The following is a 25,869-nucleotide window of genomic DNA, read 5'->3' on the forward strand; positions in this document are numbered from 1 at the left end:
TTGCTCTGTCTTTTTATCACAGATGTATAAATGGCCATTTGTCACATCTCTTCCATTTTGAGACAGAATTATGCAATTGGAAACATATGTGAAGTGTAATCAATATAAAATGCCCACCATTAGGATGAAATTTTACATGTACCCAAAAAAGTGACACACAATAAACACAGAGAAAAACAACATTATCATACATTAAATGTGTTTCTTTCCTCAGCCTCAGAAATACAATGTGGTTTTTATTTTCTAACAGAGCATCACAGTTCTACCAAGAACTCAGGAGGTTCTACAAACTTATTAAACCAGCAGATCTGGTACCATACATAAAAAACAGATATTTTCAAGTGCATTACTAAAACCTTAAAATAGGGATGTCTAAAATTTCTGTTCTTTCAACCCATCTTGCCTGAATCTTATTTTCAAAAATTATAAAAAGACCTACAGAAAAAGGTTAAAAATAATTGTAGAGGCTGGTATGAAATCTACTGTTCTCTGTATATACAGGCACGGGTAGGAAAATGTGAAAAAGCAATGTTAGCCACATCTAGAAAAATGCTGGAATAAACTTTGGTGATATTCTGAGACTTTTAATTAAACTCCAACAAAAAAATTTTAGAAGAAAATCAAGGCTGTAGCTCGAAGTATGCATTTTCCTTATGTGTACTAATCTAGGAATATTAAAAATAGAGAAAAAATCCCTGCCTTAAGGCATGGATGCAGCCTGGAGAGCTGTGAAAGGAGCTATAAAGTGGTAATGACCACTGCACAGTGCATTTCTGCAGTGCTGAGTGAGCCATCTGTAACCTGGGGAAGCTGCCTCTGCAAGCACACAGCCAGCTGCACTGACAACCAGATATGAATTTGCCTCTTACCAATTACTATTAATGGTCTGTTGACTCAAAAGCTCAGTAACTCATAAATAGCCTCATTAACAACTTGATAGCTGATTTTTATTAGGCAAAACACTGAAGCCCAAAGTCAAGAGGAAATACAAGCTGGTGCAGGGGGAGAATACACAGTGAGGAAGGAGATAACAGCAAGAACGAAACAGAAGATAAAGGAAATGGATATCTTGGATGTGTTGTGCTTCTTCATATTCACTATCAGATAATGGCATTATTAAAAGCTCAATGTTTTTGGAATAATGAAAGTCTGGTAAAGTCTTTAGAAGTATTTTAATAATTCTGCTCCTCAAAAATCTATCATTCTAAAATGGCACAAGTGAACCCCAAAACCAGCCAAAAAAAAAGACATCTGTGCTGGTTTTTTTTTAAACTGTATTCAAAACATAAAGGCAGGTTAATGGAAAAGCAGCACTCCAGTTCTTCTGGAACACACATAACCTTATAAAGAAAACATTGATTTCAAGGTTTTCAGGATGGGCAGAAGAAGCTGGAAACTGGGGCAAGCGGTACCACTGACCAGTTAAGGCCTGCACAGTGTGGGGCTTGGAAGTTGCCACCAACTAAAAGCTTTGTCCCCCTGCAAAAGCAATTTAAGTATTTAAACATTATGGGAATATATGTGAACTGTTGCTGTAGAAAGTTTTATAAGTGTTAAAATAAATTACAGTTCCTGAAAGGGGCACCGTTTAATTTGCATATGAATTGTGCATTTGGAGCAACACACCAGATAAAACACATTTACATCTCAAAGTCTATGACTGTGCAGCGAACTCCAGAGTCTTCAGGAACTGGCAGAAAGGTAAAATCTGGAGTTTATCCAATTTCAGGGAAAACAGCTACTACCTGACCATTGTGGCAAATGCAGCTACAAGGACTGTGCTCCAGGAATTGCAGAGCAACTGGGAAGTAAACTCCCACCCCCTCATTTAACTACTCATTCTCCTAATATATTGGTACTGCAGCATTTCTAAATTAATTCTCTAAATTTTCTACAAAACATCTTGAACTTTTCAGTTACAGAAACTAAGCTGCAAACAGAGTCTTTAAGACAGCCAAAGTCTGCAGTTAGACTAATATCTGATAAAATGTGTGTAACAGAAATATGACAATTTACAGAGGTGTGAAAAATGCAACTATGGAAAAAACTCTGCGTTGATTTTTCTTAGCTCAACTTTAAACCTGCCTACAGGCCTGATATTGTTGTAAAAGAATTTATTCTGGAATAAGAGGGCAGCATAGTTTATGACAACAATCTACCTAAAAACTCATTAAAGTCTTTTCTCTTGGAGTGACATGCATTATCAGCAAAGATTAATCTGATGAGTCTTTAGGTGAGCTCCATTTTTAAAAATGCAATAACAGAGGGCTTTGTTGTCATCTGATGAAAATCAATTAGAGTAGGTAAGGCCACAAGGAAAACTAACATCACTCATCACCAGCCCCCCGGCAGCTGAAATGATTTGTCTTCCAAGCTTGGGTGATCAGGAGCTCTAGTAATATCACAGGGAAATTAATTTAGTTTCTATATTCTAGACCCACTTTCCTTGTTCTGGAGGACCTATACACAAATTACTTTTAATCAAGGTTGATGTGTTATTAATACCAAGGAGGCTCTTGGAAGAATCATTTTTTTTTCAATTGACTTGAGACATTTTTCACCTGTGTTTTGTGTATAAACAGAAGTTCCTGGTGCCCCTTACCGTCCCGAGGCTCTGTCCAGCACCAGGCAGCGCACGGCGTGACGGAGGCAGTAGATCCCCCCAAACACAGCACACAGCCTGCAACAGGGGCAAACAGAGGTAATTAGTGCAGCTCTGCTAATTGCAATCAGTGTGAGTGGTCAGCAAGGCAAAGCTCTGAGGTGTTGGTAACACTGATTTACTGACAGAAGCAAGATGTGGAGCTGTTGGAGTCCAGAGGAGGTCACGGAGTTACCACAGGGCTGGAGCCAGCCTGGCAGAGCTGGGGGTGCTCACCTGCAGAGGAGAAGGCTCCAGGCAGAGCTCAGAGCCCCTGCCAGGGCCTAAGGGGGCTCCAGGAAAGCTGGAGAGGGACTGGGGACAAGGGGAACAGACTTAAACTGAAGGAGGATAGGTTTAGATTTGATATATGGAAGACATCCCTCCCTGTGAGGGTGGGCAGGCCCTGGCACAGGGTGCCCAGAGCAGCTGGGGCTGCCCCTGGATCCCTGGATGTGTCCAAAGCCAGGCTGGACAGGGCTTGGAGCAACCTGGGACAGAGGAAGGTGTCCCTCCCCATGGCAGAGGTGACCCTGGACGAGCCTTAAAGTCTCTTCCAACCCAAAGCAGTCTCTGATTCTGTGATTTTGAAGTGAAAGCATTTTTGTATCTCTTCACAGATGACAAACTTGAAAACTTTCACTTTGCAAACCCAACTTCCAAACATGGCAATATTCTGTCATTCTAATGTCAGATGAGGCAGTTCAAAGCCAGCCAGCCCCACAATCCCTTCTGACCTGCAGGACTGGGGCAGCCCAAGGAGCTGTCAACACAACCAAGTACCATGGGACACCTGGAATACCCAGTTCCCTAAAAACACCCCTGCTCCTCATGGAAAACCAGAGATACATCCCAAAAATCCCAGCCTTGGCTGTTTGGAGCTTGTTGAAGATGCCACAAAGGTTAAACATCCACTGAAGAACTCTTGGAGAACCTGGAGCTATGGGTTTATTATCTCTAATGCTGCAATCCAGGACCTCCTGCCTGACACAGCAGCTATCAGCATCTTTCAAACCAACTCAGAGGTTCAACAGAGGAGTTGATTTCATATCTTGCATATAAGAATAGCACTATTAACTTAACTAGAACTAGATTCCTTAGTTAAAAACATTAATTACAGTTTTCCTTCAACCACAGCCAGGGGGTTTTGATATATGCACTTTATTTTTCCAGAATGCTTTGAAAGAGTTTTGCTGCCTGGCTGCACAAAAATGTGAATTATTTTTCCAAGAGCAGTCTGCTATCCAGGGGATGAGGGCATGACCAGTTTTCATAGACCAGCAGAAAAGTTCTTTTTTAAAATGAAAATGGAAAGGAATTTTGATTGTGTTGCTGAACAATCACAAACAGCCAAAACACCTATTAGAACAGCCTAGCATGAAAAATGACACAGCTAGGAAGGACTTGCCAAAATTATTTAAATACAGAAACTGAAATATTAAACTAAATGGCACCCCAATAATTTATGACAAAGTAAAATCATTGTGCTGGCATTACTTTCATACAATGGGCTATTCAAGATGATTTGACTGCACTTGAAGTACAAGGCAACTCTTTGATACCATTAACCCTAAATGACAGACATTTAAACTGATATTACTCTAATTAACTGGCGACTGCCTCCACCAATAATTCAAGTTTTGCTGAAAGATAGCAACAACACTGTACTCGGCTTCAACTTTGCCCTGCTGACATCAAATCATATTACAGCTAAATTAACAGTTGTGAAAATTTTTGGCCTGCTAGCCCTCCATCATACACAGCCTTTAAATGCCATTTCAGTCCCCATCAAGGCAGAAATCAGCAGTTGCAATTTTTAATACAGCTGTGAAACAATAGGACATATTAAAAGCTGCATTTTTGACAGCATATTCGCAGTGATTTATGAGTTTGTATATAATTTGATTATTCTATTAATTTTACTGATTACTGATTCAGCTAATACAGTGAAGGTCACTTACAAAATAAATCTTCATTACATTTCACAGAAAGTAACTGCCTCCAACTAGTTGTTTTCTTTAATTAAACACTAATGTAACAAGAGAGAAAATAGGCTTCAGGGTTGCTGCATCTGTTGATACAAGAGGAGTTTACTGCTTTGATGTAATGCTCTGTGATATTAATTGAACAAAAATAGAATGTCTCTCCATTTGACATCTCGATTTCCAACACTGAGATACCACAAAAACACTCACATTACAGACTTAGCCTTAGTTCACTCTGAAAGAATTTTAAAATTGTATCAAATAATTTTACACCAAAATCTAGTTTTTATTTCTAGCATGTAATTTGTGTTCTGCTTTCTAAAATGCATGTTGTGATTAATTTAAAAATGGACTAATTTTTAACTGTGCATTTTTTTCTGTAATAAAAACTACTTGCTTCTCTCCTTAAAGCTGAATACTCACTCCATGTGCTGCACTGCAAGCTTTGGAGAAAGATCAAAGAAAAACATGGCAAGTGCTGAGATAATGAATTGTCTTCTTTCAGTTTATTTTTACACACAGAGCAAGCTGTGACCTGGTTCTTATGTTAAAGTCTGTTTCCTGAAAGGCCCCTAGAACATCAGCCTTTCCTCCAATGTTGCTGTGTTCCAAAAATATTAACAAGTAGAGTCGACACAAATCAAATAAATAAAAGAGCTACAGCTACAAAAAATGATGGTTAGTCTTCCCAACACATGGTTCTCATACCAAAGTCAAAACTTGGTGTGTGCATCCACCTGGATAACACCAAAAATCCCCCCTACCAAAAGCACAAAAAAACTAATAAAAAAAATAATCAGTGTCATCCTGAACTGTCCTGGCATTTGGAGAGCTATGGAAAGGAAAATATGTGACAGAAATGCTTAAGGAAGCAGATGAAGAGTCAAATATTTCGACTTTTTCCTGCAGGCTGTGTTTATTATTCCTGTGAAATTTAAAAAGGTCCTGTAAGATTAGAGAAGCAGCCTCTGCTCTAAATCCATCAGCAACATGACAATTCCAAACCAATCCCAAAGTTCCTGCACTTCCCCAGCAGCACTCAGCTCACTCCTGCAGAGTACTCTGAGCCTGTAGCCCATGGTAAGAGGATTTCTTTCCCCAGATCTCCCCTTCCTTCTGGAAAACCAGCCTGGGACTGGGAAATGCTGCAGGAAGAGGAGCTGGAATGGCAGAGCTGGGTACCAAATTTAACTTTAAAACTAAGAAATTGCTCCTTTTGGTAGTGTGGAATTTAGACTGCATATACAGAAATATCCATCATGTGAAACATTCCAGTAGTGAACACAGTATCTGCCAGTGAAACAGCCAAGATAGAAAGTGCTGGGCTTGGTTTGGTTTAGAGCAGAAAGCTCAAGCTACTTATCACTGACCCAAAACAGACCCTCTGTGCACTTCTCTCCATAATTACAAAATAGAGGTAATTTAAGTCTATTTCATTGGAGTCTGGCAAGGTTTGGTGTTTATTGTTCATGGATTCTGACTGACCACACTGCACTGAAGTACAACTATTTCAGCAGTTTTAACATTTGAGTTCCTATTATGTGATGTACAAGTTTTGGGGTTTGGGAAGTCACTGCTGCCTTTTACAGGCCCAAGATTCCAATTCCATTTCCCAAATTCAAATGTTAGAAGATAATGCAATAAAGAACTTAATTTATCATATATTTCTCTGTTCCTCTACTTCAGCCTTGCTTTGTGCCAGTGTAGATTTCTTAGGGTGTTTCTAAACCTGAGGAAATTCTGTTGACAAAAAAAAGACTATGTTTTTTAATCTGTCTTTTCATTTCAACTAGTAATTAGTAATTTAAACAACTGCAGTACCAGCAGCTTATTGCAGATAAAAGTGCCATGTTACTGTTGACTCTTGTCACAAAATAAAAGTGCTGTTTCTTAAAATTAATCACATTTTCAACCTAATTTTTTCAAGGATATTGCAATTAACACTACTTCTTAGTGAATCAAGGTTAAGAGTCATTCTCTGGGATTCTAAACTCAAGAAACAGATGATTTCTATGAAGGTTAGGTGAGAAACCATCAGGCAATGTGTTTAAGTGGCCTAGAAATTATGGTTAAAGCACTGTGGCAACTGTAAGAAATTGCTAGAGAGCTGGAGAGGAAAAAAAGAAAAAGGAAAAAGAGTCCAGTTGTTTCTGGGCTGCTGTGAGGGCAGGGAAGTGCAGAGGCACTCCCAAGGCTCCTCTCTGGGGAGGTAGAAGGACCTGGCTCCTAAACCCCATGGACCTGGCTGGAGAAGCAGCTGCTCCTCACCCAAGGTCACTCAGCTGCAATTACACAACAGCTCTGCCCTCCCAGAGAGCCTGGGGAGAGCAGGACTGCAGGGCAAGGCACAAAACCCAGGCACTAGAAGCAGTCACTAAACATTAGCTCATCTATAAAACCCATTTCTGTGTTCTCTGCCTCCAGAAAAGACACTAAAATTCCAGTTCTCTTAACCCTCAATGAAATTCATGGGCTATTTTACTAATTCTGTCATGTTTAGGAAGCTACCTTTCTCTGTCTTCTGGTTTAATGAAAAAGGACTCTGCTAAGTGCAATTTGCCTCCTCATCTCAGATTTGCTCCAGTAATAAACAATCCTGTCATTTCCACAGCTCTCCTGATAATGCTGCAGATATTCACATGTCTGAGTCAGAATTCTCAGGAAGACCCTGAAAGGCACAACCTGCACATCCCCACACAACCAGGGAGGACTTTCCCTGCTAAGGGACTGGTAAGAGGTAAAACCAGATAATATATTAAGATGTATTTCCCTCCTATTATCACCATTACCCTAATTATTAAACCCTGAAAAAGTCATCTCACAATAGCATTTGTATTTTGTGCTTTAAGGTTCCAAATATGTTTTTAAAATGAACGAAGATGATCAAGAATGAGAGTAGGACAATGTAAGTCTGACCCCTCAATACAATTTCTTCACTGAAAACTTTTCCATGCCTAGTTAGGGATGGGAGATCAATACACTTGGACAGCATCCACATGATTCAGAGCATCCCAGGTGATAGATTCTAATGGCTGAAGGCCTTCACCAGGTATAAACTCCTGCAGAACACAATTTCTAGTCAGAAATAACAAGCAGCAGAACAGCTCTCATGTTTGCGAGTAATTTTTTAAAAAAAGAATTGACAAACATTCACTCAGAAGATAAAATCTAAAATGGGAAGGTATTCTCTAAGTTTCATCCACTTAATGCATTTTACAACAAAGGTTATTTCCAAATTAAAAGTCTTTTCCTGTCAAATTCTGAGAAATACTGTGGGCAAGGACACAAAAGCATTCCATAGCTGTATTAACGACAAGGCTCACTGATCTGTGAATAACCTGAAAAAAATGAAGATTATTGAGTTACTTTACCAATCTATCCATCCATCACTACTGAACAGGTCTCAGAATGATGGATTATCTCACTTCCCTCATGTTTATCCCAAGAAAGAGTTTCTCCTTAGAGGGAAAAACAAACAACTGTTCCTACAAACAATCCTGCTAACTCTGCTTGCCTATTTTGCATTCATCTGCCAACAAAGTGAGAAGAAATATATCAAGTTTGTCTTTGAAGACCAAACTACATTTGAAGTTTTATTATTTCCCTGAAATGCAAGTGAAAACAATTAAGAGGAAAGCAGCACTGCAGTTACTGGTACTAGTCAATATTTTAGTACAACCCAAGGAATAGTGATAAGTTGTCAGTAATTGCAATTACATTTTCTGGTCCAAAGAAATGGAATAATTGTAAGTGATAAAAGATAAATATGAAAGGTATTTTGAAATAGAGGTCTGAACTCATATCTCACTATTATTTTTAAATCCCATGTGATTGTTTCACATGTGCGGACAACTCAAATCTGTCACACCTGATTGTTACCAGGAATACACACTGACTGAATTTCTCATTAATTTCTCATTAACATGCTAAATCATACAATTTTCACACAGAAAAGTTCTGCATCTTGCTTACATGCAGAGACATGATACTCATGCATAGATTTGCTGAAAAACATGGTGTGCCTAATTTTTAATAAATTATTGCAGTCAGGTTTCCTGAAGTCCAGTCTTGATTTCAGACCACTAAAACCTTCCTAGATTGTAACAGGGACATAATTGGGAATTTTAAAGGACCTGAGACTACCCCAGAAGCTCTGACAGCTGTAGCAGGTAATAGTGCCCATGTAAAGGTAAAACTGATTATTCATTTTTAAATATATACAGGAACCCTTGGAATCAATCCCACTATCCATCTTATCTCAGCCTGGCCTCTTAATCTTCCTGTAAATATGGGCACTGAAAGAGATGGAACTGTCTTAATCAGACCTTTCCTCCATCACTAAATTACTGCTGTCACTGTCACGGAGACAGAAATGACAATTTCAGCCAGAATCTGTAGGAACTCTTACAAAGGGTGACACTGCCCACCAAATACACAATGGGAAAGCTCCAAGTCTGTTTATAGGAAATGCACATCATTAACCAACTACCCATAACAGTCAGGGACTCACCAACTCCTCTGGCAAAGCAGCTGAGGATATTCCAACACCTACTGACATCTGTCAGCTTTTGGATAATTCTTTGGATAACAAAGACACGAGAGACACAACGTGTCCCTGTAGAACCTTTGTGACATGTCACAGTGGACAGTCACCAATTCCCTCTGAAAGTTCACATGGGAAAAAACTTCTGCTTCTCAGAAAGTCAATTCCATTTGCATGTCCATATCTGCATGAGTCCAGAGGAAAGAATCTGAAACCTAACTGAAGTGAAACTTTGCCTGCTCTGCCCCAAATTCAGTGTGTTCACAAAGCAAACACAGCAGCAAATGTAAAAGCTTGTTTTCCTCAAGAATGAGATATTATTATATTCACTTGTACTTAAGATCAGACTATTGCTACATCATTAGAAAGGAAGAGTCAGAACAGTTTTGGAACAAGAAGGAAGCAAAGGAAGCTGTTAAGGGCCAGTAAAGTTTGACCTTCCTTGTTCCACAACTCCAACTGATGGAGACACAAACCTCCCATCTGTACCTCACCATATTGGAACGTACATAACAGTGATATAAAAGTTTAATTTTCTCTCCTAAACCATCCCTGCTTAAACCAATAAAGAAGGAAGAGCACTTCTGCTCACTCGAGTGTCGTCAGCAGTTCCAAAAGGTTGTGGTGTTTATGCAGGATTCATTTGGGATGCAAGGATGTGACTTACAAATGTCTTTGACTCATTCCCATCAATATGCATGTGTGCCATTTATAACAGTAGCCTTGATGAGAACACACAGTGTAACTGGCTGCAAGAAACGCTTAAGAGGTTTACATTAAAGCAGAATATAGAACAGTGGTTAGAAATCACAGGCCAGGTGACACCTTCCTCTGATAAGCTGGTGATAAAAGCTGCAGGCTGTGATCTATAGGCTCTGGCGTTGCCTCTTTACTCCACAGCCCCAGCAGCATTCTTCAGATACGGCTCACTTTGAGCAAGACACAATCCTGAGGGCAGAACACCTTTAAAAATTGTAATTAATCTCAAAAAATATTATGGTTGCCTCCTAAATCGTTCACTTAAAAAGAATAGACAATTTTTTAAGAAGTTTTGTATTAGAATGTTTGCAATACAAACCTTTTAGAAGTGTAATTACTTTTTGGTTTGACAGATTAATTTGCTTCATCTATTAAAATATCCTCTTCTTTGTAGAACTTATACATTTTAGCAAAAAAACCCTAAAATGCAGCAACCAGTGATCTGAAATAGAAAGTTCAGGCCATTTGAAGAACTCCTGTCATCACAGAATGATTTTCTGAAAAGAATATTTATAATACTTCTAGACACCTCTACTGCTAACTCTTGAAATATACTGCTATTACAGATCAGAAAACTGCATGTGCTGGTTATTAAATAAAAAAAAATTAAGCTAAAGGGATTTTGAGACTACAAGAAAAATTACATGGGTAAGAATCTACAGAGGAAAAAATCCAAGCAAAATTTTAATTTTAATTATTAAATTTACTTTTCCCCCCCCAGGTATTTGAAGCCAAGGAAGGTTGAACTGCCAAAATTGTACTACTTTAATGGCTCTGATAACATTCTGATTTATTAATCTGCTTGTCACATACAGATACCTGGCCTCACATGAAGTACTATAAAGACACAAAGACATTCCTAAAATCCAGAAACACAAGTTCTGTAGCATGACTGTATGCAGAATAGCTACCTAACCCCAATTCTTGTACAGAAATTATCTGCCCAACCACCTAATTACGCAGGTCTGCACTTGAAATCACCATATAAATACAGCCCAGGGAGCAGATGAAAGGCTACTGACAAAAGATGGCAGCAAATAACATTTCTATTCAATGGAGCACAATTATTCCAGAATGTTTTTATCAACACATAACAGTATCCATCCTATACACAGCCCAGCAGGATCAAGCTGCTAAGGCCATTCCTCTGGCAGTAATTTAAGGACTGTTCTGGAGAAGAGAAATGGAATCTATCACAGAGACAAACAGGAACACCCAACAACGAGATGTAAACCACAATTTCATAGTAGCACACATGTAAAAAGCAGAACTTGTCCAGCACCAAACAAAGCAGGTAAGACCCTGCACTGCTATTTAAGGGACTGCTGTACAAATATATCACTCAGACAAACTGGCCTCACCAGGCAAAGCTGCTTTTTTTAAATAGAGCTAATGTTTACTTCAGACCTACAGGTTACCACATTAAACCCACATTGAGCAGATGGAAAGGCTGCTTGCCAGCAAAAGCAGAGATGAAAAAAACCCCTCAGCCTTTTAAAAGGCAGTTGAACTGTTGGAAACAACTGAAATGAAAACCACCCACCCTCTGCACACAGGTCCTTGATGGTCCCCAAAAGCACCAAGCACCAGCTCTGTGCCAGAACCACGGTCCAGGGACACCTCAGGAGCCAGGGCAAGGACTGCACTGCCACTGCCACACTCAAGCAGATCTTGGTTTATCCTGGAATCAACTGGGCTTTTTTGCTTTACTTGCTTTCTAAGGCTCAAGGAGTGGAGAACATATGGCTGCTGTTTGGGAAGTCAGAATGTAGCAGTGCCTCAGTGAAACAGAGCTGCATGGGATCTCCTCTGCTGTTCAGTTCATAGGAGCTGGAACCTTTATTCTAGAGAGAGCTACAAAATAATGCCAAGAGCACAATGATTTCACAGCAATTGCCCTGTTTGTGTAAGAGTCTGTGATGTAGAAGGTTTGTTTTAAATCTAATGGTAAACTGGACACATGGCACCATTCTCCTCTTTCAGAACAATCCAGTTCATTATTAAATATATACCTGTGACTGGAAGATGAATTCTCACCATTAATTAGTTTACACAAATTGACAACATGGATCTTCCTGCATCTTCAGGGAAAACTCACATGCAAATTTTTTCAACCTATCCAAATCTACAGTCACCCTTTTGGACAGGTATCACTGAGTCTCCTCTGTCAGATTTAAAAAGGGGCAGCTACATATGGGTTAAATTATGGCTCTCTCATTTCCTAGCACTTACTAACTTACTCACAGCAGCCACCACAGCCAGCAGCTACTACAAGCTGCATCTGTACTACAATGAAAAATGTTGCAAAGTATTCTCCTAGTGAGTGATACCTCTTACATTACAAGGGTTTCCTTTTTGGGATGTGTCTAGGTAAGTGAGGCTTACCTGCAGAAGCACTGTGGGATCTCTCCTTGCCCATACAGAGGGAACAAAAACGGAGTGTTGCCATAGCGGCCAAGGCACTGCAGGAATTTTTTTGTTGCCTGAAGCCCTTCCAGAGTGCTGCTCTCAGTCTCTGACACCATTGCAATGGAGTGAAGGATGAAGTGCTGCAAGCTGGGGGTCAGCTTCCGTGTCTGGAGGAACTGAGCAAACGTGCTGCTCTCGTAGGCTGAGGGAAAAGCACACGAGGCACTGAGCACACTCTGACATCTGCACTTCAGCTCAAACAAGTGCTTTTGATTCCAGTAAACAAAAGCAAGTGAGTTTTTCAATAAACACCTTGCTGAAAATGGATCATCCAATCAATGAAAGTTAGAAGAACTACTCCCAGAAAGTGAGTTATCTCAGAAGACAGAAATAGCACTCCATTAAAATATTTGAAAATATCAAAAACTCACTTTATGGGTCTCCAATGACATCACCTATACATTGCCAGACTTGATCTAACTCCATTTCCCAACCCTGAGAGAAAAGTGAGAAACTGTGGACTAAAATCCACTGAAGTGCCGTGGGATGGTGTGCCCTGTAAATTACCCAAAATATTACCCCAGATTACAGCCACTCCAGAACAGAACTGCTGCATCCACACTGCCAGTGCCAGACTGGATATTTATGCTCAGAGAAGCCCATCACACAGTGCCACAATCCAGAGATGAGAAGGTGCAATATTTATTTCAATCGGAGGACTTGCTGGCAACAAACAAATGTGGATGAGACAGAGAGCAGAAAGGGATCAAGGACTCCATAATCCCTTTAAAATAATATTATTGCTGGCACATTTTGAAATTCAAAGAAACACAAGTCTTCTGGGAGATGTTTAAAGCATGTTGGCATTGATACATCTCTGAAAAACTTTAGTCATCTTCATAACTGAAAGATTTTTTGCCAGGAAAAGATCGTATTTAAGCAATAGCATACTTCCATACTATCCAGAGATCTGCTCTTATTTCAGTCCTGGATAAATTCCTGACTAGTTCAGAAACACTTCCATCAATGCAGAGCCCAGTATTATCAAGCTATATATTCTGTTCAAGATTCAACCACTGATTTCTTACAAATGTATCTTACTGCTCTTTGCACAGCCATGCACAAAGTCATAAAACGACAGGGGTTTTTTTGTTTTATCATTCTAAAAAAATTCTAAAGTTTTCCTCACTTCAAACTTCTTATATAATTCCATATTTTACAGAAAAAAAGCTTTTAAAAAAATTCTTCACGCTCATGAACTCTTCCTATTAAAAGTCTGCCTTCCCACGAATGCAATGATCTCATCAAGAGCAATTTTAAATTTCTGAAGTTTTTACATTAGCCTAATCTGACTCAAAATATTCTCAATTACTTCTCAGGCTATTTTAAAATGTAGGAACAAAATCTGTTTTACTGTCTCTGTAAGTAAAATAAATCTAATGTTATTTAGGTACATGAATCAATGGATTCATTTAAAATTGATGTGGCATCTCCTTTTTCTACTTAATAAATTTTCTAAATACCACCAATATCCTCACTCTGAGCACCTCCATTTCTTCCAGCAGCAGCAAACTGAGATCACCTGTAATCAATAAACCACTTCAGCCTAATGAGTTTTTCCCCTTCAGGATTTTCTGGAGTTCATTACAGACTCTCCTTTTCTTAATCTTACCAGATCTTGATACTGACTGTTCTTCTCTTGCATATGTTTAATAATTTCCTCTGATGTTTGTACTCCTCCTTCCTCACTATTTCTTTTTGACAGATTTTTTTCTCTTTGCCTTAGTTTACTTTTAGACTCCAAGAACTGAAGACATCACTTCATTCTTTGTACCCAAAGCACCTTCCTCCTATTGAGCTGATTTCCCTCTTTGACCCGACGCTCGTTATTCTTCACACATTATAGCTCAAATCTCTTCTGACTTCCTCTCATCTAAATAAGCCAACACTTGATAAAAGCACTTTGAACTTGCTCTTTACAACTAAAGAGCATTAAATTACATTTACTTCCATAGTTAAAAAATTCCATTTTCTCCATTTCTGATTTGTTGTAGAGCATTGTAAAGGTTTACCTAGTAATCCAAAAAAACAGACAGAAAACTCAGATACATCACATTATTTTAAAAAATACCTGGGGGAAGGGAAGAAAACACTTAAAAATGACAAAAAGCATTTTGCAACCTTGCTGTAATATATAATTTTGCTGTTAAAGAAAAATGTAAATAATAAATGATGTGGGAACTAGAGGAGCAAGTGCTTAAGTAGAAGAATTTAACACTGAAGTGAAAAGGTCACAAAAAGGTCAAAGCATACTTTAAAAATGAATGTGTAAAAATAAACCATGTGAAAACACAGGAGAGCTCTCAGAAATGTGCCTCCCTGAAGGAAGTCCTCAGAAGGGAGAGTGCCTTGTTCAATGAGACACTACCTTGGTACTCCTCGGGGTGCTGTTCATAGTCCAAACAAAATGTCAGAAATTTCATAAGCATTCTCTTCTCCACCATGGTCAGCTGTCTGCTGTTGAAGACATCTGCTCTAGAACAAGGCACCTGCAAAGTATTTTTTTAATAATTTCAGCTACTTTCCACACTCTGAATGTAAAAGCATCAAGCTACAACAGTCTGATTAAATAAAAAATACTTCAAATTATTTTTTTCAATTACAGTTATTTTCTTATATATTTATTTCCCCTATTTTCTAATGTAACTAAGGTTACCAATTTTCCACAATAAGAATACTCAAAAATCTTTTTCAGCCTCTTCCCCTTTTTATTTCCCTTCAATTTCCTTTCAATTTCATCTCTAACTGCAGAGGTAATACCAGAGTTTGTGTTAACTGTGTCAATATCTGCTTTTGCCATTATCACACTGACTTCTCTTGTATGTAACATAAAGACAAATCAAATTTTCAAGAATTAACTGCCAGTCAATCATGGCCTAAACATTTAGCCTGAGGTAAAGATTTATGTCAATATGTTGGACTGCACAGCCTTATTTTAGTTTGGTTTGATTTTATTTTCATATTTCTATATAACGCATACAAACATCTTTTCTTCCAGAAATTAAATTAAGAGTCATAATTAAGGAAAAAACACCAGCTTCTTGTCACAGAATTCTCAAAAAACCAATTTCAAGCTTCTTGACTTTCAGAAGATGAGAGGACACACATGCAGCACATGATTTTCTGGTACCTGCTCTACTTTCCCCTGTCGGAAGGCGAGAACCCGCGTGGCGTTTTTGAACTCAGCGTATCTGCTCACGTTGGACTTAATGAGGAGGTCAATCAACAGGCCCCGGGAGTAAAGCAACTGCACAGGGAGCAGAAAGGAAGTGGTGGGTGAAGAGGATCAGTGAAGCACCCAACAAAATCCTCACCTGCTGCTCCCTAAATCACCTGAACCAAAATTCACCTTTTCCACACACGGCTCCCAAGCTAAGGTTCAGTTATATATAATTTAATCATCTTTCTAGAATCTACAAATAGATGATGAAATACAGAAGGGTCAGAAATGTAACTGTGAACTGAAAATGTTTGTCTGTATTGAAGTCTCGTGGTCCTGAGGAACAGACTTTGCAAGATCACAGAGGAACTTTCTGGATAAAGGTTTCCTGGGACACCAAGGAGGACACTACAGGGAATCTGATGTTCCCCTGCCAGGGAAACCCCAGCACAAACTCCTGGCCTTGCCCTGCTGACCAGTCTTATGCCTGAATTTCTGGGATTTGCGGCAGTTAACACCATGTCTCACAGTGGGACAGCCAGAGTATAAAAAGAATACAAAGTAACATTATCTGCTTAACCACCACCCACTGACTGGTGTTCAAGATGTCATTGCAAGGATGCCTGGAAGTGGGATTCACATTTGGAACTCAAAGTTTGCAATAATGATTTTGCAGTGTCTTCACAAAGAATGGAATGAATTAGTGAGGAGAGTTTCTTTTTCAGTTTCCAGAGGTTTGAAAAATCTTTTTAGGCACAATATGTAAAGTGAAGCTATCAAGTTTGAAAAAACTTCCCTGTGTGGCAAAGCACATTTTTTTATCTTTTTAAAAAGATGAAAAAAATCTCAAGCAGATTGGTCTTTCCTGTTTAAAATTACAATTTTTTAATGGCACTATTTAAAATGAGACATTTTGCTGGTACTACCCAAGTGCCGTATTTCATGACATTTATTTCAAGGCAATATTTCTGAGCTGTTTTTGATCTCTTTGGTTATAAGACACTTAAGGTCACATATTAAATAACTCATGTTTGTTTTAGTGGTATCAATTCTTACTTCTCAAGAGCGGCTATTTTGCCTCAAAAGGTGCTGTCTCAACGTGAAGGGTTTTTAAACAAATGTCAGCATTTTAAGCAAAGTAAATGTACTTACAAAAAAAAAGTCATTTCGTTCCTACCTTAGAAACTAAATCAATATTAAACCTTCTGCCTTCTCTAACAATTTGGGAATAGGTGATTTTCTTTGGTTCTTGGGCAGCATTTTCAGAGGGTGCAGCTTCTGTCTTTGCCGGTTGCAGAGAGGAGTCGCCTGCGGCCGCGCTGGGAGCAGCTCCACTGCCAGGGGCTGCTCCTGCCCCATCCCCTGCAGCTGCCCTGGCTGCATCAGAGCCCAGGGCCTGCTCTGCCTCTGGGCTCTGTGGCTCCTCTCCAGGGCTCTCCACTGCTGGATTCTCTTTCTCTGACCTTGGGGAAACCCCCTCTGCTGCTGGACTCTCCTGTGATGCCAGAGGAATCCCCTCCGCTGCTGGACTCTCCTTCTCCGGCCCTGGAGACTCCCCCAGGACAGCAGGGGCTCCAAACACAGGCAGCTTTGGCAGTGCACCAGCTTCTTCAACACCTTCAGCTGAATCCTGACTGATTAAAAACGCAGAGGGGAAAAAGAGGGGGGAAAAGTCTTTTTGAAGAGTCTTAAAAACTTGTTTGAAGTTTTGAGTCAGTGCCAGAACAGAAACCTCAAGCATTTCTAGGAAAAGCATTAGAATTTCTTTATCCTGGCCCATTCAGGTATTCCACCCACTAACAAACTCTGGTTCCTTGGCTGCAAAGCTATAATTCAAGAAACTATTTTTATTGAGGAGAAAAAAACAACAACAAAAATTTGAGTTTTTACTTTACATATACTCAAAAGAAGGATCTCAAAATAAAAATCAAGGCCCTCATGGTGAAACAATACACAGCTACATAAACAACAGAAATGGACTATTTTGAAATGAAACCAGTAACTTGATCAGGTGTTCCCTAGGGATTAAAATCCATGAAACTGAAAAGCAAATATGCATTAAGGTCATTAAGCTGAGATATTGTCCTGAAGAAAACAGACAAGCCTTATACAACTGAGCTCCTCTGCAGCCATGATCCCAGCAGAGCCATTGAGAACCAGACCACTTGGACCCAAAGCTTCAGTAAAACTTTCAAATTCCTGTTTCCACTCTGCCCTTGCATTCTAATCAGTTGTTCAAGCAGCAATGCTCCAAATCCATGCACAGGGCATGAAGGCAGCCAGTCACAGGAGGGACATTCCCACATAACATTCACTCTGCACACTTCATTTCCTTTCCACAACATTTCTTTAAAAATTCCCTTATAAAGCAGCCCTCCACTTTTAATCTCATCCACTTGTTTTATGTTGAACTTCAGTGACACCTCCCTTAGAAAGCAGGACTTTTGAACTTGGTTTAGTTTACACTACCACTGAGATGAATCAAATCAGTGTCATTGTAAGTGAAAGGAGTTCAGCAGTAATTCCAAACTATCTTTTTATCTTTATACCACAAGCCATTAATGCACTGAATAAACAATTTAATCTTGCCTGAAAACTAATGAACTATGATTTTAAAGGTGACCTGCAAACACAGGGTATTAACAGGATGGTTAAAATTCCCAGAACAGCAAGGAATTACTCAGCATCAACACCAAAATGCTCCCTCACACACCTGCAGCCTTGCAGATGGAAGCAGGAGCAGGATTTCTGTTCAAAAAGGAACAAAAACCTGGGATCCTTTAAAAATGGCTCCTTATTTATGAACTCATGGAGCTCACATGGACTCATGAAAAGTTTGGAAGTGATCTCCCAGCTTGGGCACAGTCACCAGGAAGCACTTAACTCATGACTGGGGTAAAATATTGCCCTGGGAAATACAGGAACTGCTAGAAGGAAGCACTAATGAGAGAAGGCTGTTTCTGTACATTAATTATGTCTTTTTGCTTCAGATTGCCAGCATTAAGTAACTATAAAATATCAAAGAGAGATAAGTACTTTGTCAAATGTTCAAAAAAAGTAATCTCTGCCACAAATAAAAATGAAAGTCAATTAAATTTTGGGGTTCTGTTTGGATTTTGGTGTTTTTTTTAGGATTTTGGAACATAGTGTTTGTGAAAACTGCAAAAGCTCTTACCAGTAATTCAGTAACTAAGAATGAAGCTTTTATTTAACTCATCCTAAACCTTTTTAACACAAAATTTCAGAATAAGGTTTTCTAACTTCTCCAAATCTCAATGAACAGTTAATCTTATTTTAAACATACTTGATTATTACTTTTTTAAAGCAAAATAAACTTGGATTCATATCATAATACACTGTATTTTTCTATATCACTCCAAAAAGCAGTGTAACAGAAATATTTACATATTTTAAATCTCTATTCACTTCCCATTAAAGAGTAGGTAAATCTCCATGATTTGCAGCTCCACACTTTTTATAACGAGAGCCCAAAAACTGTATATAATCTAAATTCATGACATCCTTCCTATAGGACCAAATATCCCTGAATAATGTAAGAACTGTCTATAAAAATGACTCAAATTGAACTTCTGTACAGACAATTCTTCTCCTAATTCAGAAAAAAATAATACATCTGCAGACAAATTGTTGTGTAAATTTAGAATATTATCTTCCACCATTCATCAATTAATGGTACTAACAAAGGAATATCTTAAAATGAATGTGTCTTATTAATGCCTTGTAACAGCAACCCCTTCAGATAGGTCAAATGAAAAATTGCCAACCAGCTGGTTAATTTATTCAGCACAGGTGTTCACTATTTATTTTTCAGCCATTTGCCTTTTTTCAATCCAGCTTGTTGTAGACACAGTATTCTTTCCCTTTGATGGATGCACTTTGTTCTAAGGCCATTCATTTCAGATTTGCACTGTGTATATTATACTGCTACCCAGCTGTTTATTCTTTCAAAATAAATGTTTAATGGTTACTTCATAGGAGTTACAAAAGTTAAGCAAAAACAACAGAATCTAGGCAGAACATGTAAATTGTGAGAAACACAGTAATTGACTCTCAGAAAGTTGGAAGTTCTTTTAGGGAACTTTTTCTTTGCCAGGTTTATTAATCTTATCCTTGTTCCTTGGGGAAATGGTTTTTTTTTGGTTTTTTTTTTTTTGGTGATGACCAAGACAGCACTGTACTGAGCTAAGCTGAATGCTTAAAAGCTTAATTTTACCCAAGTAAAATCTCACTTCTAAGTGCGAAATCTCAGTGCCAGGGGACTCATTTGGGAGCCAGCTATCAGTCAGAAATGATACAGAAAGACTATGAAACCTTTCCATCTGATTTAATCCTGGTTCTGAACATTATTTATTATGGCAACAGGATGACAATTACAATATCCAAGTGCTATTGCTTTAAAACAAGCATTACATTTTATCTGCAATCCAGTCAAGCACCATTACTGTGCAGCACTGAACCTTGGAAGGGTCTCAGTCTGTGATCTTCAGATTGTATTTATGTAATTCACACCTTTTTTCCCCTACTTATGATGTTTACAGAAAGAAATCTGTATTTCTTTAGGAGTATGTGTCAGCATTTCATTTAGCTACCTATGGTATTTCCTAAGGCATTCAAGGTTAAATTTACAGAACTATCTCAAAGAATTTCCTCTCAGGAATACTGGAGAATGTTGAGTTCAGTACAAAATCCAGAAGATTAAAAATAATAAATAAATAAATACACAGTTAAATTTATATTCAGTGGATTTAACTTCAGTAAGTTAAAATCATTGCATATAAAAAGGACAAAGGGCAAATATTACTTCATCATTTCACCACAAGTATTTCATAGTTACAGTACTGTTGTCCATTTGTGCTGCTGTTCTTTTGTATGTGGTTCATTTTACATGGATTTAGGGGTTTAATTTTTGCCTATGAGAACAGCACCTTTTAGGCAAATTAAGAATGGAAAAATTTAATTGATGGCAGTGCACAGCTGCCTACTACTACTACTATCTAAACACAACACTTCTGTTTTCTACTCAGAAGTAAATCACAAACTCACAAAGTTGGCCAACAAATTACACTGCACCCAGAGAGGTCATTTAGGAGGATCAGGTTGTTTCAGTGAATTGATTTCAACAAAGCACAAGGACATGAGAACATTTCAGAGGCCAGGGCTTTTTGAGACAATGTGTAACATGGCAGCATGGTGAAACCCTGAAAACCAAAAGCACAATATGGTAATTTACCCTGGGCATACAAAATTGCTCATGCATTTCTACTTTTCTACTTACTCTCCAAAACAGAAATCTTCTACATGTTGAATAGTTTTATCCTTGCTGCTAAGAGGAATTGCTTCTTCATCCTCAAGGATCAGTTTTCTCCAGTCCTCACATTCATCACTGAGATCCGTCTTTTGCTTAAAAGAACAAGTATAAAATTACATATTGTACTGTGCAGGCTATTCTTGAACTATAAATCTCTCTAGACACAAATAATACATACCATCTAATAATATAAGGGGAAAAAACACCCCTGTTAACTGTCCTAATGTTTTTTTCTATTTATGTTTTTTGAGTTAAAACAGTCAGAGCTGGTTACTTTATCACACCCTGCCAAGATTTGTACTACAGCACTGGCTCTATTAATCTGAAATACAGTGTTAAATGAAATAAAGGCTTTAGTAGAGAGTTGAATGTGACTTGGAACACAATCTCCTAAAAGACAGGTTTGGTACAGCCAGGGTAGTTCCAGATTCTGTGACAAAACTCTTTGAACGGAAACCATCTGGAAAAACCTGGTGATCTGGGGGATTGTATTATTCTGTGCACACAGGAATCTCTGAATCATACAACACAACTCAGAATATGAAGCTCTGCACTGAGCAAGTGCCCTGATTATGCCAGGAGGCAGCACAGTGTAGAGAGCAGGCGTGAGACCAAGCTGAGAAACTTCCATCTTCTACGGCCCAACAGGCTCCGAGCGTTTCCGTAAATAACGGAGCAGCCACTTGCTAATCCAGCCCTGGTGCTCCATCTCCTGAATAAATATCCCCCTGGAAGATTTCTAGTGGACTGCCATGAATCAGATAAACTTTGGTCATTGAAAAATACACTATCAGCATTCATCTTTTTGTCCTGGTTACAGGACATCTCAATGGAAGGATCCAGCAGCCACTTCTCTGCCTCTAAGGAAGAATCAGCTGAATACAAATGAGACAAACAAAAGGGCTGAAACATCAGAGAGGAAATGGAAGAGACCAAATTATCCTAAAGGAACTGAAACAACGGTGTGGTTGCTTCTCTTTAAGCTCAAGAACCCAGAAGTGTGGCTGAGCACCAGGCTGGTCTCAATCACACTGACAAGACAGGAACATCAGAGCCTCAGACTGCCAGGCCAGATGGGTGAGGCTCAACCAGCAAAGCTGGGAACTCCAAACCTCTTTGATCTGTCAAATTACCAAAGAGCAAAAGCAGGGAGGTGATTTGTCTTGAAATAAATCTTGCAAACAACAGAGATTCAACAGTAAGGAGGCCAAAAAGAAACAATTTGGGAAATTTTTACCCGATTTTCTTTAATCCAGGACAATAATCCTGAAAAACTAAAGCTGGCCCAGTTTCCACCATAGTAATTTCTCCTGAAAAGAAAAAACAAAAGTAAAACCTGTTGGACAGGTAAAACAACTTTCCCAGATTTAAAGAAAGAAATAACCAAGTATAATACATTCAAAACATTTTACATGGCAAGATTTTTCAGATGCAGAATAGATAAAAATTAGTATTTTGCAACCCTTAATGAAATGCAAAATTTCCATTTTCCTCCTTGCATGCATCTCTGATCAAACACACGATAGTCCAAAATCAAATTTTTTGCAGGGTAAATGGATAATGCTGAGAACAACACAAGAGATAGTGTGAAGAAAAGGAAAATAGAGATAAAATACTGCTTTTTGGCCAAGACTGGCTCTCTTATTCATTATGTCAAATACAGGAAAGTGCAGCTTCTTGTTTATCTACTGCTTGCACAACATATTTTGCCTATTACAGACTGTGAAGATGCTCTGGCAAAACACTTATTGAACTGCATGTACTGCAGGTGGAGCCAAAGGAACTCATTTGTACAAAGTGATCATCCCTCCCTGAGCACTTCCCAGTTTCTATTTGCCACCTTCTTGCTTGCAAAAAGATTATTTACTGCTTTTAAATCACAGAAAATTAACAGTTCTGCTGTTAAGCAAACAAAGTTTCTGCTCTCTCTTTTTAAAATTTCTCTACCAATATTTCTCTAAACATCTGTTGGATTATTTGGCTTTTGTTGTCATGCATAGCACATCTTAAATCCTTAATTCTGAGAAGAAGAATAATAGAGCAATTACATTTTAAAAAGTCACCAGTCCTTGCAAAATTAAAGTTATTTCTCTGTTTTCTGGCAATGTGTACTGGCACTTCAGAAGCCTCAAAGATACCAAAAATACCTTCCTGAACAGATAGCTAAGGGAGGAAGATAGGGTTTGCATTTTAAAGAATAATGTGAAGGCTGTTAAATCAATCTTATCATAACCTCCTCCACTTTTAAATTGTAGAGATCAGTGTGATAACAGTGAAAAGCTAAATTCAGGTTAGATTCTCCTGACTAGATTTACAATGGGCTCCTTTTGACAGGGCTTATCTGCACTGACAGAGACTTCACAGGAGTGTCAGCCCTGCTCAGCACCAGGGGCTGCTGCTCTGGACCTCGCTGCTTACTTAGCATATGAAGGACAGATGTCTGCTGAGCACTGCCTAATTGCTCCTGACTACAAACTGACCTAAAAAAGTCTTTCAGCTCCTGCAAGGCAATAGTGAAGAACATAAATAGGACATCTTTTGCAAAGACAACAGAATCCAGCATTCACTGAATAAAGGTGGCTCCAAGAAGGGATGGTGGTGTTGCAGGCCCTGCACTGCAGTGTGGGCAGCACTGAGCAGCACAGCTCCTTCTGCAGGTGGCTCCCAAGCAGGAACTCCAATCCTCTGGAACAGGAGCTCATCCTTACTCTGTGTGACTGACATAGAACACAAAGCAATGGGGATTAAATCTGTGAAATGCCCAATTCTGTGAGATTTCAGTCTGGAAAAAGACACTGTGACAGTTGCATGTGATGGTAACTTCCAGCTTCCTTTAAGTCATTTTTCAATGGTGCAGGGTAATTTTTTCATGTTTCTTCAGATTCTACAGAATAAAAAATTCAATATCCAAGTATTACCTATCATTTCTGGGATTTCCAAGAACCATAGCAGTGAAGATTTATTTTTAAGGAAATGTGCTGTTCTGGTTGCAAGTTTCTTGAATATGGAATACAATATAGAGCTGTTGGACCAAGCAATACCATGATCACAGAAACCTCTGAAAAAAACTGCCTAAAATTAGGAGTGGGTTTCTTGATTCTCCACCAATATTAAGTCATGCACATTTAGACTATTTAAAGTTAGAACTTTCAGCAAGAAAAATCAAGATTATTTTCACAGAAAGTTACAAAAGTTTGTTTGTGAGCTGTCAGACATCTTTCATGTGAACATTCCCCTGTTCATCAGCTTGGTTTTCCTTTGAAATTATTTGTTTTACCCAATTTTGAGACAACCTAAAGTGTTCAACAAAGCACTGCAAGACCTGCTGTGGAGCTCCATCCATTCTGAGGAGCTGGAACAGCCCCTCTCCAAAGGAAAATGAACCCCAGCTGTCTCTCCTTTCCCCTGGTGTCTGAGCACCCTTCCCAAGCTGTGTAATGCCACCTCAAATATTCATCTCCTCAAGTAGCAACTTCCAGATTTTTTTTATCCTGGAATTTTAATTAGTTTCCCTGCACTACATGATGAATCAGGATTGCTTAATTTTCTATCTGAAAACACTACAGAAGGAAGACAGAGCAGACATGATTACTGGCATAATGAGCAAAGTTTAGAGCAAGTCTTGAAGAGGAATTCTGAGAAGAGCTGACTAATGGTTTTACAATTAGGACTCCTTTGTAACCAAATATTTCTGTTAGAATTGCCCTGAAGATGAACTGAGGAATTCCTTTAAGTAATGGTCAAGATCAAAGCCTAATTAAAGCTAAAATATTGTCCCAAAATCTCCAGGCCTAAGCTCCCCTCTTCTCTTGCTATATCAGCAAACTACAAAGATGGATATTCTCTCCCTTTTTTAGGGTTATAATCCAATTATTCCCTAACTAAGAACAGGAATCATTCTGAAGGTGTAACAGCAGAGGTGGAAAATACTTTTTCTACCAAGTTAGAGCACAGATGTTTTCCTTCCCTACCATACCAACGTTATTTCCTAAATTATATTTGCTCAACTCCTCCCATGTTACCTGGATTTCACCCGAATTACAACACTGCTCCTTTCCCTTCACAATTTTCAAATCTCTAATCTGCAGTTCAGAGCTAACAGCAGAAAAAGTTTTGCAAACTTTTGGAAATGTAGCTAAAGTACAAATTTTACCTCTGCAAATGCCTTTTTATTTTTTACTTCAGCTTTTCACTTTTTACTTCAGTTGCCAGGGCTGAAATAATTGTCAAATTCCAACCTGGAACTGTCAAATCACAAACTGTTTCTGACTGATTCCCAATCTGAATCTGAACCAAGAAAATATCTAATGTGCCCTTCTGCAGACTGCAGTTTCAGAACCTGGCCACTTGTGAAAGCAGGAGACTCCCAATGAAAACCTAAGGCCTGCAGAAGCATTTGGTGCCTGCTGGGGAGCTGGCCCTTGCCAGGCCATGGCTCAGCCCCCACGGTGACACTCAGAGCTGCTGCTGCCTGCACAGAAGCTGCTGATGCCTCAGGATTTCCCCCAAGAGCTGCCTGAATGTGACTGTCCTGCCTCTGATCTTCCAGAAAGAAGTCCTGAGCCATCAGAGCAGCTGTCTTTTGCACAGGAAGTTACTGCCACATCGATGTTAAGGATCTGAACATAAAATGATTTATGTTTCAAACCCAGAAAGTTTCCTGTGCCACCTATTAGTGCACAGGCAGATGCATTAGAGATTCCCAGTCTGGCCCAGTGCTGGTGCTTAGGAGCTGCCTGGCTTTCAAGAGGAGGGGTTTAACCCAAACAGCTCCGGAGATCCTTCAGCCCAACAAAAGGGTGGGTGATGGTGGCAGTCACTTGTGCTACATCACATTATATCCTGGGATTTGAACAAGACCAAAGGGAATTACCATGGCCCAGCTGAGACCATGTTTTACTCTCTAACACCTTCGCTGTGAGATTGTATCCTAAGCCAAAATAAACAGAAAAAAACTTTTTTAAAAAGCTCAAAAGATACCAG

General features: G+C 38.9%; 1 protein-coding gene across 3 annotated transcripts in view; it reads right to left on the reverse strand.

Annotated features, from left to right (window-relative positions):
- The window catches only part of CHM (CHM Rab escort protein), a 51,362-nt gene that overhangs the window by 14,081 nt on the left and 11,412 nt on the right, over positions 1-25,869 (reverse strand). For all 3 annotated transcript variants that reach the window (XM_059858921.1, XM_059858922.1, XM_059858920.1), the window contains exons 3-9: positions 22,124-22,196; positions 20,854-20,978; positions 16,735-17,191; positions 15,528-15,644; positions 14,766-14,886; positions 12,314-12,539; positions 2,603-2,680 (exon numbers count right to left, since the gene is read on the reverse strand). In XM_059858921.1, the coding sequence (XP_059714904.1) occupies positions 2,603-2,680; positions 12,314-12,539; positions 14,766-14,886; positions 15,528-15,644; positions 16,735-17,191; positions 20,854-20,978; positions 22,124-22,196 (1,197 nt within the window). The remainder of the gene's footprint in view (positions 1-2,602; positions 2,681-12,313; positions 12,540-14,765; positions 14,887-15,527; positions 15,645-16,734; positions 17,192-20,853; positions 20,979-22,123; positions 22,197-25,869) is intronic.

Source organism: Haemorhous mexicanus, chromosome 14 (genome assembly GCF_027477595.1).
Source record: "Haemorhous mexicanus isolate bHaeMex1 chromosome 14, bHaeMex1.pri, whole genome shotgun sequence".
NCBI classification, from domain to species: Eukaryota; Metazoa; Chordata; class Aves; order Passeriformes; family Fringillidae; genus Haemorhous; species Haemorhous mexicanus.